At 38.5% G+C, this 19,190-nt stretch overlaps 1 protein-coding gene across 1 annotated transcript in view; it reads left to right on the top strand.

Moving 5' to 3' along the window:
• Positions 1 to 19,190, top strand: part of LOC103458496 (latent-transforming growth factor beta-binding protein 2) — a 106,701-nt gene that overhangs the window by 10,277 nt on the left and 77,234 nt on the right. Inside the window, exon 3 of the mRNA XM_008399342.3 lies at positions 9,733 to 10,003. Coding sequence (XP_008397564.1) covers positions 9,733 to 10,003 — 271 coding nt within the window. The remainder of the gene's footprint in view (positions 1 to 9,732; positions 10,004 to 19,190) is intronic.

Here is a 19,190-nt window from a genome sequence, read left to right as displayed (position 1 = left end):
GCCAGTAATGGTTAGCCATGGGATGTTGTACAGCTGCCAAAACAGTAATTTTCCAAAATGAGGAAGCGGTACGTTGGTTTACTACCAGCACATTTTCTATCAATGGGCAGCTTGTGTTGAGGATGGCTTCTGTTTACAAAATAATAATTTACTTAGATGTGGAATTGGAGTGTAAGTTAAAATTTCTGCCCTGTTTGATGGTAAATACAGTAACCATCAATTATGCGTCTTGTACATCAGTATGTAATTACAAATTGGAGACTCTTAAAACTCCTATTACTCTAGAGAAGATTTAGATTATATATTTCCTCATTTGTATCTGCCTGCAGAAAATTCCTTAAGATGTGTAGACTCTTGAATGAGGCTTTCAGTCACACCAGCATTAGCTACGGGTAATCTCACCAAGGGATCTTGTTTCAGTATCACTATTCATAATCTGAATTACAATTACCCACTGATATAGCTCACTGATCACATGAGTCGTTTTGGATTTGGTTGCCTAGACACAAAGCCTGTGACTTTGACCTAATGGAAAAGGCCCAACTCTCAAATCTTTACATCTGGTTTTTGATCTGATTTTTTTCTGATCAGGAGTTTCGGTTTGTGTTTCTGTTGAATTGGCACATTTTTCAGGTTTCTCTTGTATTTTAAAAAATCTTTCCTTTCTTTAATCTAGAAAATCTATTTACTTTGATTGTCATATTTAATATACTTTGCCTTATTTTTGATGAAGTCTCATGCTCATCTACACCATGTAGAAAGTAAATCAGTGGAATTTAAATCAGAGAGAGACAGAGGGCTGTTAATTGTTCATCTGAGAAACAACCTGGGGTAGTAAACTGTTCCCATGACTGCTGGTTGCTTTGAGATACTTTACTGTGTCATAGCCAAGATTTGTTGGGTCTACGGTGATGATAGCTGATGCTCGAAACCAGACAGTGATTGATTTGCGCAAGACAGACTGAATATAATATGTACCTGTGTATTCACACCCATAGCTTAATATTTTTGGAACATCTTTAGCATTAATAACAGCCTGAATTGCTTTTGAGACTGTAGGTTTCATCATACATATGGCCAATTGATTTCTGTCATCGCTACAAAACCGTTCAGACATAATTTACCTCTACCCCGGTTTTACCCTCTATTTTTGGGTATTTTCTCCCTGCATATCCTCTCAAACTTAATCAGCTTTGATGGGTATTGTTGGTAAACAGCCATTTTCTTTATATTTTTCTGAGGTAGTTTATTAGGCTTTAAGTTAGACAAGTTTGAAATAATCCAGTCCCCATTTGAAGGTCTGAGTTACAAAACCCTGTTTACTGTGCATATTTTTTGGTTTTTGTGCATATCTAAGTGTAAAAGGCCCCACTGGCAAAAAATAAAAGCTATTTGGAAATACTCTGCAATAAAGGTTGCACAAATCAAAACTGTTGTTTAAAAAATCTCTATTTGGTGTAGAAGTATCCAATTCTGGTTCAACTAGTTCATGTGTTTTAGACAATAAACCAGAGGCAATCAAATATGGTCCAGACTCACAGTAGATTCCAACTTTCATCATTAGTGACTAACGAGTAGCCAGTAACAGTATTCTCACAGTGCCGCATATTGTATCTGATGTTTCTTTTTCTTGTTGCATTTTGAATATAGGAACTAACTGTATACCTTAAAAGGTTGTGTATGGTTACATATGATGGAAAAAAGTGAGAAATTTAGAAAATAATTCTATTGGTGTGCAAGTCTTTTGCTTGTAAGTTTAGCATCAGTGCTGAGGAAATGTTGAAACACAGCTTTACGATTTCCTCTCTGCCTTTGGACATCCTAGTGAGTGTTAAAGGGTTAATGCCCACATTTTACTCTTCCATGTGGGAGGCAGCTGCAGAAGTATCATAACATGTGTGAGCATTTTCTGACCTCAAAAACAACCTCCAAATATTTAGGTCCACCATCTTATAGATGGCTCAAACCATTTCAGTTTACTTTTTCTTCCCCATTATGACCACACTATGAAACATAAATATTTTGACGCTATCTTTTGCAGTCTTTACTGTGACCAAATCTCACCAGTCAGCCTTCTAAATTCATATTCACGGTGCAGGGATATTTTCTCCTTCTGCATTTTAACAAAAATCACATGGATTGAGAATATTTGCTGCTGGAGACTTTGACGTGATTTGATAAATTCAAGGAACTGACCTTACGTCAATGCGAACCAAGTCGACATGGCTGCATTCTCTGATTTACGAGAACAGGAGGAGATTTTAAAGAATCTGTTGTTTCTGGTGATGTCATTTAGCCAGAGCTGAAAATCATGCAATGAAGACAGCCGCTGCGTCCTCCTTGGCTTTTAAATGTCCAGTGTGGATTTGTAGGGGTTGCACAGTTTACAGTTTAGAGGTCTTGATACTCCTTTTGAGAGAGTTATAGTTTATTTGGCAGATCCTGTAATCAATACACACTCTATAGTTTAAACCCCATCATTAACACAAAGGTTGGACAGTTCTTTCTGGGTTTTCCTTCCAAAACTAGGAATGCTACTTTCGACGCTCCAGCTGGTGCGTCTGCTTGTAGGTTGCAATTGAGATCTGTTTTGATGTCCTGACCCACATATTTTTCCAATTGCCACTGCTGACAAAGACGCATTGGAAAGGAGGTCTATAATTAATAACAATTAAATGTAAGACCTTTTAAGACCACACAGAATCATGCATATAAGCAAAACTGTTCAACGGCGGTTTTGAAGTTTCAAAATGCAATCATTATTTTGAGAAACCAGCTTATTAATTTAAGAATCCAATGGGTAAATAAAGTGCTACATTTGTACTTGACTAGAAGTATAAAACATTCTTTGATAATGTTTTTTTTATTTTTTATTTATTTTATAAGCTCTTGTCTAGGCAGCAATAATTATGAGCAGAATCATCTCAAAGAATCTCTAGAAGAAGATCAAGCTTGATTGACACTTCCTGTGCAACATAAACAACAAGCAACCTTCTCTTTCTGCAGCACATGCACTCACCCAGGCCTCTGTGTTGTTAGGGTACCATATATCATCACGCCCTTCTTTTTTAAGACCATATGGAAGCTGTTGGGAGGTGACCGCCCTCTTCCAGCAACCTCCCCCCCTCTAGGAGGATGGGATTTGTGGGGTTTTCTGGTGAACACCACTTCTCTCAGAGTTGAGGCTTACAAGTTTGTCGGCGCACTCCCCCGAAAATCCAGATATTATCCATGGAGCGTCCCAGCATGTGGCCCATTAAGAGCCAAATGCTGGAGTTTGTGGGTAGTGGTGGAGGCACGGTATGGAATGCCTGAAAGTAATGTTATGTGTGTCATGGGTCGGATGTGGGTTATCAAAATTCCCTCACAGACATGAGGTGGGTTCAGAGAGTAAAAACTCTGACTACTGTATTGGACCGAAAAGCCTATATTGTTGCTGCTGACAGAGACATCTTAATTTGGTAAAACATCCAATTAAACTTGTGAGATTTTCCACAAAGGGCAAGTGAAAGATCACTCAAGCACTCAAATAGTGCCTCTTTTCTCTCTGGCTCTGATTAGAAAGAAAAGCTGTGTTTGTTGTGGAGTTTTTGTGTGTGTGTGCGTGTGTGTGTGTGTGTGTGTGCGTGCGTGCGTGCGTGTGTGTGTGAAAGCTTGCAGAGTTGCAGACAGTAAAGTTAATATTTTTCTGGCCTGAACTGATAGTTCTTGCGCTGCATGCCATGTGGAAATCACATGTTGGAAAGAGATTTATACTCACTTGAAATGATTAGCATTGAGGAGCAATTGTATTAACTGCTCAATAGACCAATTCTTACTTCCTCAGTGGACAGTGTGCATGGATGAAAGGCAAATTTTCGAGCTAGTCTCTCCGCTTTGCCTCCCACAATCCTGAACACTTGACCTCCTTCTTGAGATCTGTCAGGTTCTTTGGTGACCCCTAAAGAAAAGCTCCTGCTGTCATCGCAGGAGGTCTGCCAGACTTAATATTCTGCCTCAGAACCTTTTGCTCTCTCATGTTATGTTTGACTGTGAAAGTTTGAAAAGCATATTTATGTTTGCTAAGTAAATATATTTACTTAGCACTAGAGTTCCATAATAACCCAGGTCATCCATCCATTTTGAGAAATCAATAATTTGAACAATAAAACCCCAGCTTCATTGATTTTAACGCACTCTTTAGTACAAACAGTCTTAAGATATTCTGTTGCCTTTTGTAATGTCACACTGGAAATTTTAGACAAATGAAAGGTTTTTTATTTTGATCATACGTTTTGTGGAGAATGTCTTTCAGCATTAGAAATATTTTTTGTCACTAGAACAATGGAGCCAACAACTCGTAATCTATAATATCCTGTTTTCTTGTTGCATAGATAGGATTTCTTTTAGCCGCTCTTCGAAATGGGAAAGAACACGATATTCAAGTTATGGGGTTATGCTACTGAAAAAAAATACTTTTGATGGTAATCTTTACCAGTAGTGGCAAGAATTGTGGACTACCACCTGTATAGTTTGTAATGCAGCTCAATCAAAATACCAAAAATCTTATCTTTTACCTGAACTTCCTGTTTTGGTGTCAAGGTTTTGTTGCCATAAATCACACCTTCAGTCATATTCAACTACATTTTAATCTCTAGAAAAGCTTCTAGCTGCTAAATCTCATGAATATGTGCAATGCATTCAGTCAGAGAAGAGATCTTTGTTATACTTTCATGAATAATATAATTTTCAGAACCGCTGAGTTACATTTGGCAGCACTGGTGACATATGGGGTATTTCTGTCCAGGTTTGAATTAAGTCTGGTTTTGGTTTCAGATTGCCCCTTCCTCAATGGTCGGGCTGTAAAGATTTTATGGTTTGTATTACCTCTGACTCAGAAAGCAGGTAAAGGAAACCTCTGGTGGGCTGTAATGAAGTAGAAACAAGTACAAGTACAGAATCAGAATTAGAATCCAGTGGTAGAGGGAAAGATTTGAAATCTTAATTGGATGCAAATACTTCAACTCGGATAACTATAGCCAAATTGAGAAATGTGTAAATATTCCAACAGTAATAAAGCCCAAATCACTGCCGCGAGGTAAACACCCACTTAACAAACATTGCCCAGTATTTATTATTAATATTACCTGTGTTTTGCAGAATGTAGACATATTTGTATCAGTACATCTCAGGGTTGGCCTGAACAATGATACTTAAGCGATAAAGTGTCCCATTTGTATTTTAACACAGACTTAGCTATTAAGACTAAAAGCAAAATTATGTTCATTAGAAAAACATTCACTATAAAATGTATCCAATTTTCCTACAAATGACTAGGTCTACACAAAGTTACATTATTCTCATATAGATCTTAGTCATGCTAAATTAAAACAAAAAAATCTATTCCATTAATTTCAGAATACAGTACATATGTAGAATAAACTGACCACAAATGTCACATCAAGAAAAGACATTGTACTCAAAACTCCAATTCAAGTAATTCACTCCATGCAGTTAATGTGAATCAATATATAAACGTTTAAACAACTGAACAAATTCAGCTCATTGTCTAATGCCGTCTGTATAAAAGATTTATATTAAAGGCAGCACAGCCAATTGCATTGCACTGCTGGCTCTGCAGCAGTTCCTCATATTGAGGAATTGTTGGTAAGAATAGAAAGGGACAATATGAAGAAGCCTCCAACAGAGCAAGGCTTAATGAAAAGGAACAAAACAAAGCAGCTTTAAAGCTGGTTTAATTTGTTTAAACCTGATATCAGCCCAGTTTGTCCTGACATGCTTTGTGTTTCACGTAGGCTCCTGTAGGTGTTTAAAGTTGGATTTAGCAGTGTGCATTTGTCTCGAGATGTGAAAACAGATTGGATGTTAAAAAAAGGATGCAGTGGCTTATTATCCAAAGAGAAGCTGCAAAGTGAAATAACTCAGCGCTGACTCCAGAATGTCTCAGACTTTATTACACTATATTTAAAAAAACCATAAACTTTTATAATGGAGTTTTCCCGCTTGTCAGAATGATGTCATTAGCTAGATTATGCTCTCCTCCGTGTACTGGTTGGCATTTTTAATAACCATCTGTGGGCATAGACATCCTCTATAATGTAGACATGAGCCTTTAAATATATGCATTTTTGTTGAAACAAAATCATAATTATCGTTCTTCTTCTCCACGTTTGTAAAATATTTCCATTTTTACAGCAGAAAATCAAGATGGTAAAAAGGTTGTTAGCATAACAATCATTCACTGAGCTTTCTTCCTTATGGATGATGAAAAGTGTGCTTTTTTCACACAGAGAAGGAAATGCATACTTAAAGCTTCTCTTAGCATATTTATGTTTTCTGAGAAAACGGCGATTCCCTCTACAAGAAGAGGCCAGCATATTCTAATGGGTTTTCTGGAGAAGCCTCACTTCTAACTCTGGATTATTTTGAGAAAATACGCATTGCAATTTTGCGATAATACTGTAGGAAAGACAACTAAACTTATAAAAAGTAATCATCTTCCTTGGTTATGTGAAATTTTATTTAATCTTTAAACAAAACAAGTGTAAGATCTGATATAATTGTGATGTATAATGCATCACACTTAAATGCTGAATTAAATTTTTACAAAAATGTTATCAGTATCAGAATGTTGACAGAATAAGGAAACAGTCAGGAAGTTTGAACTTGTCGGTCTTTAAAAGTTTTATAGAAAGATCACTGTGGTTATTGAGAGGGCACAGGGTCAAAAGCAGGCATGAAACTAAGGCCTAAAATAGAAAACATATTGTCAATGTACATTTAGGTATTTCAAAACAATCTACAACAAATGTTTTGGACATTTGATGTAGAACATGTAAATCATTATGTTGGCAGCATCATTATCTGGGGATGCTGTTCTTCCCATTACACCCCTAAAAGATGATGCCAGCGAAATAAATAATTATTGAAGAATGAAAGATTTAGATATTTTTGTGTAGTTATTGGTCAGTAATGAATTGTTATTGCCACACGCTTATGTGCTGAGACTGAACTCAGAGTTTCAGTCTGATAGTCTCCTCTTTTCAGATGACTGGATGTAGCCTTCTTTCCAGAAAACGTAGCCAATTTGACTCAGTCATAATTAAGGCTGAAGTGGCAATGCCAGGAATGTTTGCCATTTCTCCTCTTTTATTTCTGATGGATTTTCATTTTATGATTACTCTTGCAAAGTAATAATTGCTGCACATATTTCTGAAATGGGTGGAATGTGAGGCAATTAGTTTTAATGATGTGCAAGACAAATCTGCACGACAGCAATTACTGTGACAATGTGTTCAGCAGCCCAGAGGCAGGACCCAGAGACAAACAGAGATAGTCAACGGCAATGTACGCCACTGGCGCACATGCTGCATGTGAGGCCATATGTCAGGCCTTGAGTCACTGACCTGTCTGCTTAGTTATCAGCACAGGCGACATGTTTGTCTCCTGTCATCACCGGGACTCACAGATGAAACAGGTCATTGAACATATACCATCGCCGACCAGTTCTGGATTGTTTCTCACTTCAGTTCGGACAGTTTTATTGGAGGAATTCGTTCTCACACGTTGTCCCCCTTTCACCATAATACCCAAGGAATCTATGACCTTTTTGATCTAATTCTGCATTTAGGGCTTGAGTTTGAGCAGACATCGGGTTCAAGTCGGCAGCGTTTAGACAGCCCATACTTTAGCTAACTAGGGTATTTTACTTCTTGCCAAAACAAAATACAGGCAATCCCTACTTTATCCCATAATGGAAAATTCGGATCACTTACCAAGATGTACAATTCCCAACCACATCTCTCTAAATGTGTACAATTAATAATAATAAAACAAAACAAAAAAAAAACGGTTATGTTTCCAAAAGTGTAGTTAAATGTCATATTTTTAAGACTTAGATGATGTGAATCATGTTTGCTTATTACATTTCTTTTGTCATAGGTTGATGCTGCACAGAAGAAGACTTTAATGTAGTCATAGAAGGGAAACTTATCTGGCCATTGTTTGTAGGATCCATATCATAACAAGCGACCAGAGTCTGAGCAGCAATGCAATAACAGGAAGTGTTGGGCAGGTATGGAGTGCTGTTCTCAACCAGTGCAGTCCCTTTTGGCTGCCAGTTCGAGCCGTGGCAGCGATCCTGCCTGCGATCTGTCAGCGTTCACAGCATCTGTGTCAATAGCATTCCATAGCTGTTGACAGAGCGCCGCTGTTTGCTTTAGCCACCGCAGACCAGTGGCCTAATGTACTGTTTGAGGACAGTGTCGTAAATCCTCAAGTGCTGTACGCTCCAGTCATTGGTGACACTAGGTCAGCTTGCTTGTTTTAAAATGGGTGCCACAGTGTCTTTTCTGATTTAAAGTAAATGGAGTGTAAAGGCAGGCCCCAGTAGAGAGATACTGATTATCTTCCTTTGGCTGTGAGGTACCTTGATCACTCTGTGTTTTCAGACAGGTGGACATATCACACACTAAGTACAAGCTTTGTCTGAGGTGCTTTATAAAGTATTCTTGAAAAATCTTTAGACATTAGGAGTATGGAAAAATGACCATCCTACCAACATATGGCCATTCATTTCAACTAGCAGGCTTGGTAAAGACTGCATAAATCAGAGAAGCAGTCAAGATGCTGATGGCAACTCTGGAGGATAGGAGAACTCTTCTATGTAAGATAATATATTGCCATTATAACTATTAGTTGTGCTCTCCCCAAATCTGGTTTTTATGGAAGAGATATGTTTTTCTTGTCTGGGAAGCTGGTTAGAGCTGAAGGGGGAAACATGAATGGAGTCAATATTGGGATTTGCCAGAAGAAAATCTGCAAAACTCTTGAGAATGGAGCAAAGATTAACTTTCTAGCATAAGGCTACTATTAAATGGTTTAGCTCAAAGCTTATTTGTGTTTTATTATGGTTCAGTGAAAGTCCAGATCCAAAAATCCATTCAAGAATCTGTAGCATCCATCCAACCTGACTGAGCCTCAATTACTTTGCAAAGACAAATGCGAAACCACTCAGTCTCTAAACGTACAAAATTGATTAAGACGCCAAAAGACTAACTGAGGTAACAGCAGTGAAGGGTGATTATACAAAGTATTGTTTCGGGGTTGTTGAATACCAATGCATTCCACACTTTTCAGAGTGTTTTTGTGCATACTTGTAAATCACATCCATTATTTCCCCTTTACTTCACAATTTTGTGCTGTTTTGGATTGGTCCTTCCCATAAAGTCCCATTAAAATTCCTTAGGGTAGTTGGATATTCTGAGTCTGCCTCCAGCAAACAGTGTTACTTTTTTTAACCTATTTATGACCTCTGTATTTTTATGGCCTGTTTTTAAACGGCCATTCATTACAGCGAAAGAACGCGCTTTATTCTTGATTAGAAGCAAAACTGACAGAGTAGACCTGCCAGCAGCAATAAACTAATCCACAAGCTTGTTTTACAGCTGTACCTCCTGCAGAATTAATGTAAGTGATCATTTACATTTAGACTAAACAAGGCTGGCTAAAACCTCAGGACTAACAGAACCAGACAACCCCGCCATGATCTTTACAAAATGGAAAGCATCAAAATGACTCAAAGGTTAAATAAGAGGCCTTTTTATTGAATCACCTCACTATGAGACACCATGCTGCGATCAGGAAAAGCCATTTCTCCTTCATACAAGGGGCCATACGCGCCGATGTGTGCTGCTGAGAACATGATCCCCCTCTGTGCTCTCTCTCCCCCAGCTGACTGCCAGCCCCCCTGTCAGAACCGCGGCTCCTGCAGCCGACCACATACTTGTGTGTGCCGCTCAGGCTTTCAGGGTCCCCGCTGTGAGGAGGTGGCCCCCGAGCAGGTGTACATTCGTGAGCGGGGCACTCTGAGACGCATTCAGCCAGGCACCAAACCCTTCCAGAGAGACCCACCACAAAGAAGACCCTCGGAGAGGAAGGCCGCAGACACCACCAAGCTCCAAACCCCGCGACCTGTGACCACCAAGCAGCCTACCCAGACTGTGTAAGTAGTTCCACAAATGTTTCTCGTCATACCCAGAAGGGCTTTCACACTCGTGTCATATATGTTGGTCTATGTAAGTTGTCACAATCTAAAGTGTATTTACAGAGTACGTAAAGCTTTCTTTTGGTAAATTGCTTTAATTTGCTTCCTAAACATGCTGTATTTGTTAACTCTGCAAGCAAATTCACAGATGGGAGTTATTCCACTGAAATCAACAGATTTTTTTTTTAGCTGTTGAAATTGGCTGAACATTTGTGCTTTCATTTGCTCTTAATGAGAGTTTGGATTAGTTCTGATCCAAAAATATGATGAACAATCCATTTCAACGTGCAGTTTCTTTTTATTTTGCATGATATATTCATTTTTATAGCTACCATAACTTTTCATGAAATGCTGTCATGCTGAAAGAAAACATACCATATGAAACAAAGTTTTTATTAAAAAGTACTGCAGGACACTTACACTCATGATCTGCTTGTGTTTATTCCTTTAAATCATAGATAGATCGATCAGAATTTTGTCTCCCATTTCCATTCCCCGGCCTTTGTACAAAATTTTACCATCCATGTATATTTCTGAAATTATTTTAGTATAATCCTGTTCTTCTGTTGGGCCCAGAACTCCGTGGAAGAAGAAATGTTGAAAACCTCTCGATATGGTTTGAATGTTATGATTCCATACATTTTGCGCTCCAATGTAAAATAAAACATTCCACAAAGCAGGTAATCCTTCGCTGCTTTTAAAAAGTTATACTTAAAAATCTCTTAGTTTTAATCTTCAAAACATTAAAAAATGTTGTGGCTTTCCAGACAGACATACTAATCCATGCTGCTTGATGGAAAAAGTTGTTTTGAAATGCAATTTTTTTTTGGTTTATGACTGCTACAGTTTTTCTTTGATTTTTTGGAGCAATGGTGACTGTTATGTATCCAACTAATAATTGCCCAGACAAAGGTTTCTTTCAGTGCGTTCAGCTTATTCTCCAAAGACTGCTAATCAGACAAGCTTAATAGTTTCTTGGCCTGGATGTCTGATTGTTTAAGATTCAGTCTTGTTGGAAATTGCATTTTTGGTTTGATTAATAACTCTGCCGTGGTCACAACCATATTTCCGATTAAGGAAAAGCCAGGGTAATTGATTTCGGAAGTATTTTGATGGAGATTCTTATTGCTTACAAGCCCTGACTTATCTTGTCAAATAGTTCTCTGTTTTGACCTCGGGCCCAGTGGTTTTCTAGTTGTTTATGTGCTACAATTTATTTATTTATTTACAATTTATATTTCTACCAAACCACAGACACATTTTTAATTATTTCTGACATTTATGATGATTCTCCTGCTAATTAGCAAAAGTCTTATGTCATTTTAAGCTCTTGCTGGTGTTGTGGAATGATGATGGCAAAGGCAACCACGTGCTTGTGGTAGCTCAGTAAAACGCGGCTAAATATCTTGGCACCCGCTTCACAAAAATGCATTTTCTACATCCTCCTTTCCTAAACAATTATCTCGAAGTCATAGTAAATCTTCTAATCAATACAAGATCTCTGGAGAGTGCACAGTTGCTATGCATATGTTTTCTTTGTTCTCGACTCACAGGACATATTTGTGTTCTGAGTCACGGATCTGGGGTAAATAGAAGTAGACTGGACTGCAGGCATAACACTCCGAGGAGCAGACAGTGATTCTGAATCACAAATACCACCACAATGACTCTGTTTGCTGTCATGTTTCTGCTGAAGCTGACTAATCCCGTAGTCCGTCCGATTCAGTCTTTCCAGCTAACTGAAGAATAAACTGCAGTAATCAGTGTACTTAATCATTTTCAGGTCTGAGTAAAAACTTCAGCTCAAATTGTCTGCACTTTAACACTAATCTGATATTTATTTGAACACTTGCCCTGCTCTTTCCAGTAAGGTACTGGAGCCCTTGTGAACTACCGTGGTTTTTTTTTTTTTTTTTTTTTCACATTCCCTCAGTCCATAACGATCTTTCAGGGGTGGAACCGTGCTCCCTCGGGGTACACAGCGGATGCAACCCGTGGTTTCAAATATCAGGTTGAAGATCCACCGCTTCCAAAGCCTGGAAAGCACGAGCGATGTGAGGTCACGGAGACTAAGAGTCAGAAAGCGAGACCAGTGCCAAGACCTAATAAAGGAGTCTGAGTAGGCGATTAGGGAGGTTAGGTGCTCGAGAAAAGATAGATTATACTGGCTTTGCATCCTACTTTTTTTTTTTAATCGACAAGCAAAAGTTGCATAATGTATTCAGCAACTATTTATTTTCTTTTGTTCCAGAGACACTAAGAGGTACAATGCATGTCTTGTTTACAAGAGAATTGGTTTATTATGTCAGCAGCATTTTCAAAATTACTCAGCTTGGCAAGTGGTATCAGGTAGGTCACAATAAATAGTGGAGTGAAGGACAAACCAGAAGGAAGAAAATAGAATGATGACATGTTTTTTTTTTATTTTATTTATTTATTTTTGATCGTGTGGGTTTGTTCTGCTGTTACATCTGAATTTCCTCAGTGTGAGACAATAAAGGACATTTCTTCTCTGTTCTATTGGAACATTTTGAGAAACTATTCTGAATATAGTTTAAACTATCTTTTCACTCTTATTATATCGTAGTTTTAATCTTGACTGTGGAGAGGAAGTCAGGTTTTTTAATCAAGCTTTAGGTTTTTCTTTGTTGATGAAAAGGTTGTCTCAACCTTAAGAAAATTATTCAACATCATTTACTCCTGATGCAACAAAAAGTAAATGTTTTAGTCCTTTTAGTAAGATGTGAGAGAAATTAGCTGAGTGATTTGAGTTTTCTCTAGTTTAATGAAGCATAGTGTGAAACATATTGTTGCCCCTCCTCCATTTGTGGCTCTGCATACAAATCAGCTGACTGAATAAAAAGGCAGCTACACTTTTACCTCAGTTTCAAGAAATACAATTTCGGCTGTTTGGTAATATTTTCAATTAGAGCTGCACAACCTACTGAATCACAATCATCAAAATATATTTTTTGTCAGTATATGAATCGGAGAATACTGACTTGACTCCAATATTTGCCTTGAAGTCATATTTTTTAAGTTTAATGCATTTGCACTTTCCATGCAAACTACATATTTGAATGGTCTCAAACCTCCTTTGCTCACAGTTTACAAAAAAAGTGGAAAATCTGTAATGATGGAAAAGATAGAAAAGCTAAGGAAAATGTAGGTTGGTCATAATCAAGATCATCATCGCGATATTCACCATTATTTTTAGGCTAAATGTTTTTCTAGCATTGTGTCACCCTGTTTTTGGTGATAAAAATAAGGGGCAACAATAATTTAAAGCTAAAGAATTGCCACCTAGAACTGTGGTTCAGAACTACAGCTTGCAAGCTATGAGAGGCATTTCTGTTCATCAGCCAACCCAAGCCGAGAGAATGACTGATTAACTAGTTAATATCAGCTCTTAAAACTTATTTTGTACAGAGCATAACAGTAAAAATTGATTATATTCTGTGCACTTGGAAATGACCTCAAAATTCACATTTGTTCGTTATTTTTACTTTTTACCTCTGTACCAGCATCAAAATGCTAAATAAAATTGTCATAACTAGCAATTAGATCATGGTATACATTTTAAGTGCTGGAAGCTAAACAGTGGTGAATGAGCCAAACTCATTCTGATTCCCTGACACCAAACAAAACCAGGATTCACAAAAAGTAACACAACACCTCAAGTCTTCAAAGAAAAGAAAACAAAAATCGAATTTCTTTTGAGATTTTAAATCAGTTTCTCCTCTGGCTTCTTTTATGTTTTTGTCAGTCGTCCAAATATGCTTGTTTGATCAATGAGGAACAACAGAATGATTTATAAGGAAGTTCCAGGCCGGAGTTTCAAAACCCCAACAAGTGAGGAACAAGTACTATGAAATTCTGAGGCATCGACTTTAACTGTTTTTCCAGTGTCACACGTTGTTTCTGTGATGTCTTTGATGTGATTTAAAAAAAAATCCTTTTGATGATTTACATCTGGCCACCAAAGAGCATTTTTGACCTTCGACTTAAACATCTTGTGATTCCTAAAGCTCAGCAATAAAGGGTTTGTGGTCCCTGTCAACTCCAGATCCTGCAAAATTCAGTGTGAAGGTCGGGGGTTAGTGGTGGACACTCCTGGTTCAGCTGAAACGGTGATAATTCACACAGGATGTACTCGCCACCTGAGCCCCTCATATCATCTCCACTCTCCCCGCTGTTCTCTGACATCAGCTCTCTGCAGGAAACAGAAATGGGCAGAACAGGATGTGTCAGCCTGCTAAGGTCATCACTGGTCTTGCTTACATAACCACTCAGGACGGCTGCCAGCTGGTACCTGAATAACAGAGCCGTGCTTCTGATAGTTGATGTTCAAGTCATTACACTAAACTTTGACTATCTTTACTATTTTCTGTGACCTCTCTTTGAATACTGTTTATTTTATTTGGTTTGATGGAAACAGCATTATTCAGACAGGGAAGCTTGAAATTGTCCTACATATAAAACACCAATCGCTTTCAGTATCAGAGTCAGCATGTTCCAAAATCAGATCAGTGTGTTGGCAGTTGTTTGCAAAGTAGTTCTTTGGACATTTTTAGTGCTACTGCCACATCCTTCACTGCTGATAGTTAAACAACTGATTGAAACTCAGGGTTATAAAAAGTTCATATGAACATGGGAGTCGTGGAAGAAAACCGTTTTTCAAAGTTTCTTACAAATAAAAACCAGAAAAGGATGGCGTGACCTCAGTCCCCCATACAACAATTTGCATTTCTTTGGAGTTACAGCCATTAGTCTGTGACTCTATCAGCTTTACTCATCTGTAAACTGAAATTTCTGCCAAAGTAGTTGGAGTGTGACCATAGGGATCAATATTTAAGTCTTTTCACAGATTAATGAACCTATTTACATCTGGGCTTTGACTAGACATTTCTAAAACATGAATAAGGTTTGATTTAAATCATCCCATTGCAGCTCCGTCTGTATGTTCAGCATTTCTGTCCTTTTGGAAGCGGAACTTCATCTGCAGGTGTTAAGGTTTTCTTTCTTAATTTTCCTGTATTTAGCTTTATCCATCTTCTTGTTAACTTTAATCTGCTTCCTTTTCACTGCTGAAGAAAAGTCTGGTTGAGTCTTTTTAATGATTTGCCAGTGGATTCAGCGTGGGCTGCTCTGTCAGCTATGGATCTCTGGCGTTCCTCCAGAATCACACAGGGCTTCTTGGCTCTTGCCTAATGTTCTCCTTGCTCAGACTTTCAATTTAGGTGGACAGCCAAGTTATTTATACCACAATCTGACCGTTTTCAAAAGATGAGTTGAACAGCGCTTTATGAGATGTCTAAAACTTGGGACATTATTTTAAAGTCGAAGCCTGCTTTAAACGTCCCCATAACTTCCTCCAGGACCAATGTAAAATTACGCTCTAAATTTGCAAAAACAATGGTTGACTTATGCTGATTACATCTGTAAAAAAAATCCTCCATCAGTTTAACATCTGTGACCAGTTTCATTTGTCTCACTTGATCTCTTCTAACACTTAATTTTGAGGCCTACTCTATTCTTTCTACTGACATTGCACTAAAGTGTCTGTGAGCAAACATACACCGAGAACATGCATCTTCATTAAATGGATGCAGTTTGCAACATTATTTAAATAGGCTTCCTAGTTATTTAAAGTGAACTTTAAATAAGGCAGCTTCTGTTTCATCTGTGAACAAGGATGAAACAGAAGTTGTCTTGGCATTATAACCAAAGATGCTTTATTTCCAGCTGAGCTGTCTCTCTTGATACATTCCTTATGTGTTTTTCAAACTGTGTGCTGACACACAGTGGCGCAACTACACATTATTCAGGTGGATGCGAAAACATAGATCGGCGCCCCCCTTCCCCCCGAGGGAAGGAACGTCAGGGTGAAGGAGCGACGCTCACTCAACAACCCCCCCCCCCCCACCCCCCCCGAGGCGACGATACGTGAAAGGTAAAACTCGCTACATTTACCTCGTTATGTGCGCGAGGTAAGGCGCGCTGAAGTGTATGGGAGAACATTGGCGTGCCGCCCCCTCCAGACGGGGTTTTGGCGCCCCCTCTGGTGCTGCGCCCCTATGCGTTGCATTCCCTGCATACCCACTTTTTGCGCCACTGCTGACACATCAGACTGCTGCAGGCATGTTGCTGGTGTATAGAGAGGATGTACATACTGGTGCGTTCGTTGCTCCATAGACCCGGCTTTACTTCAGCTTGTATTTTAAATCAGACGTTTCTTGCTCTTGGTGTGAGTTTGCATATCTCTGGAGAGTTTTTATTTGCGCTGATTTCCAGTTTTACTTGTGTTGTTTCACAAGGAAAATTGCTTCCTTGTGGGTCACTAATAGTTACTAATTACTAAACTATCTAATAATGCCAGCTTGTCAAAAAATTTTACAGCAGGTTTTACTGAGCCAATTAATAGTTGGGAACACTGACTTTTATATAGCACATTATATGTTCGAATGGTAGCAGTTAACAAGGTAAAATCCTACCAATGTTCACTTTCATCTCATCAAGGTCTCAAACTAAATTATGGAGCTTTTAAAGATTCTAATTGCCCCTGACAAATATGAAATTAACCAAGTTCATTTCATATTTGAAAGACTAAAACATTAGTCTACTTTTCCTCCCCATTGAAGAAAAAAATCAAGTGCAGAGAGATTCTGTAAGCCCATTACATTTGTATCACTCAGGGAGGTACACCAATCAGGATTTTGTGAAACATTTCTGAAGCTTAGAGGAAATCTGAAGCAGGAACAAAGCCAAGCTGCAAAAGAATACAGAACTGTCATTTTAAATTGTCTTTGGTACTTTAAGCAGTTAGAACAGTTAGCTGTATTCACCTAATCGGAGATCTTGGTGTGCATTTGTTAGACAAAAATGTTAGTCCTGACTTCAAGACTGAGATTTCCAATTTCCTTTTTTTCCTGCATGCTCAAAAAGATAAAGCGGCAACTTTGCTATATACTCTTGAGCCTTCCCGGAATCTGCTGGAAGTGTTGATCTCTCTCACTTTCCTGCAGCCTGATTGAATCACAGATCTAAACCTGCCATAGAAAAATAATTTCAGTATGTATCTGCAAACGAGTTAACTCAACCTGTTAGTACTAACGCATTGTGGATTCTCCGATTGAAAATGTTTGGATTTATGAGTTTGTGACCAGCTGGTCAGTGGGCAAACTCAAAATGAAAATCATTTGCCAGTTCCTCAACGAATCTCGTCTTTTATTGCTGATCCCAAGTGGCAACAACAATGTGAAATGCATGTCAGAGTTCACACACTGCCATGTTTTTTGCTGGGTACTTTTTCTAAGACTTGAACAACTGTGTCCAAAGTTTGTCACAGAACTCTGGCTTAAAACCACAGCCAGAGAAACGAAAGCATGCAGAGAAATAGGAATAAAAATTGATTGAACCTGGCCACACAAAAAAACAATAAAAAACACCCAGTTAGAACAACAATACACGCAGTTTTCTCTACATCAACTGTTATGCTTGTGTCAGTCCTGCCGCTTTACTGGTGACTAATGCGGCTGGTGGTTCTGCCGCTTGTTGACTCAAGGCTTTGCACATAGCCACCCAGCTGTTTTTCAGAGGAAACTGTGGTCATGGTGGGAGTTCTTGATGTTTATCATGGATCACTAGTCACTTTCAGACAAACCACACCACCGTCTGCCATGGGCTCAAGTCAAAATGTTTGGCAGCAGATGATCTTTGCACCTGCAGGATTTTTGAAGAAGCAGTGATATTACTCTTGGTAGCTTTGATTAAGATCAAATATACATCTTGTACTCTCTAAAATTAAAGTTTTCTTACGGTACTAGCTGGCTGCCTGGTTTTCTACCCAAAAGTGATGTCCAGAATCATCCCCTTTTTTTTCTGTTTGACTGCTACTTAAACAGAGCAGGTCTTTGTTGATGAAGAGGCTGGTAAAGGGGAAAAGGATAAGGTAATTCCCCAGGGTCGTACAGTACTGTATGCTCTTCTCTGAACAGGGCTCTATGCTTTTTATAAACAGTTATAATTAGTATCCTTGCATTGATGGACTGGGAATGAACTGGAACAAGGTCAAGGCCCTAGCTTTGGTCGTACTTGAACCAAAGAGCCTTACTTTTATTTATTTATGTTTTGAGCAGCTTCTTTTGTGACATTAACAAGATTGTGGCTGGAAGTTTTGCGTCCTAAATTTGTAGCAGGGGTGTAATCCGGTACATTTTTTTACCTTGGGCTTACTATCAAACGTCGTGTTGAGGATTTACAAAAGCTTCCCTGTCCTTAAGTGATCTGTATGTTGGACAAGAAAAGGAAATGTTGGGCTTAAGTGTATCACATATCACTGAAAAAGCCAATCAAGTCTGAGTACATTTTGTTTTTAGTGTGAGCCTAGATTTACTATAGAGTTTTGAATATCAGCAAAGTTAATACTGACTGAGCCTGGTATCCTCTTAAATAGATAGAGCCAAATGAGTCCCATGAGTGTTTGGCTTCCTGCGAGACCAGGCGAAACAAAGGAGCATAGACATCTCCGGCCAAAACATTGGACTTATATGTCTGTCTATTGAAACTTTCTTAAAGCCTCAGCACAGTCTGCATCCAAAGCCAAATCCCTCTCACCGCCAAGGATTCTGCAGCTGTTGTACAGTCAAAATACTGCACAATGCTTTTAGACGGTAAGGTAGCTGTCCCAGAATGCACAGCGGTTTTAGTGCTAAGGCAGATGGATATGACATTAATCAAACTCTTGAATGAAGCACGGTGCTGACATGAATCAAAGCATGGCTGTGTGTGGGACCATTTTGTTCATTCTAGTTTTTCAGTGCAGGGTTCCCTGTGAGGATGAACTCAGGAGTGCATTTGAAAAAGGAGTCATCCAACAAGCTTAAGGAACATGCATAAATAATTTAGTATCTCTTCCACTTTTAGTTTACTTAAAATTTTTTTATGCTCCTTTTGGGAAATTGATTTTCTGGCCCGACAGCAAGGCTTCTTACAAATCACTATCACAGACATTCACAATATTTAACACACCTTAGAGAGCCTATTTTGAAAATCATACAGCTTTTTCTTTTTAATTGTGCTTAAGTTTATTGTTTTATACCTACCTCTTTAAGCGAAGTAGTCCAATGTGCTAAAAAAATGACAG

Source organism: Poecilia reticulata, chromosome 22 (genome assembly GCF_904066995.2).
Source record: "Poecilia reticulata chromosome 22, P_reticulata-male-v2, whole genome shotgun sequence".
Lineage (NCBI taxonomy): Eukaryota > Metazoa > Chordata > Actinopteri > Cyprinodontiformes > Poeciliidae > Poecilia > Poecilia reticulata.
This window is presented reverse-complemented; position numbering and strand designations above follow the sequence as displayed.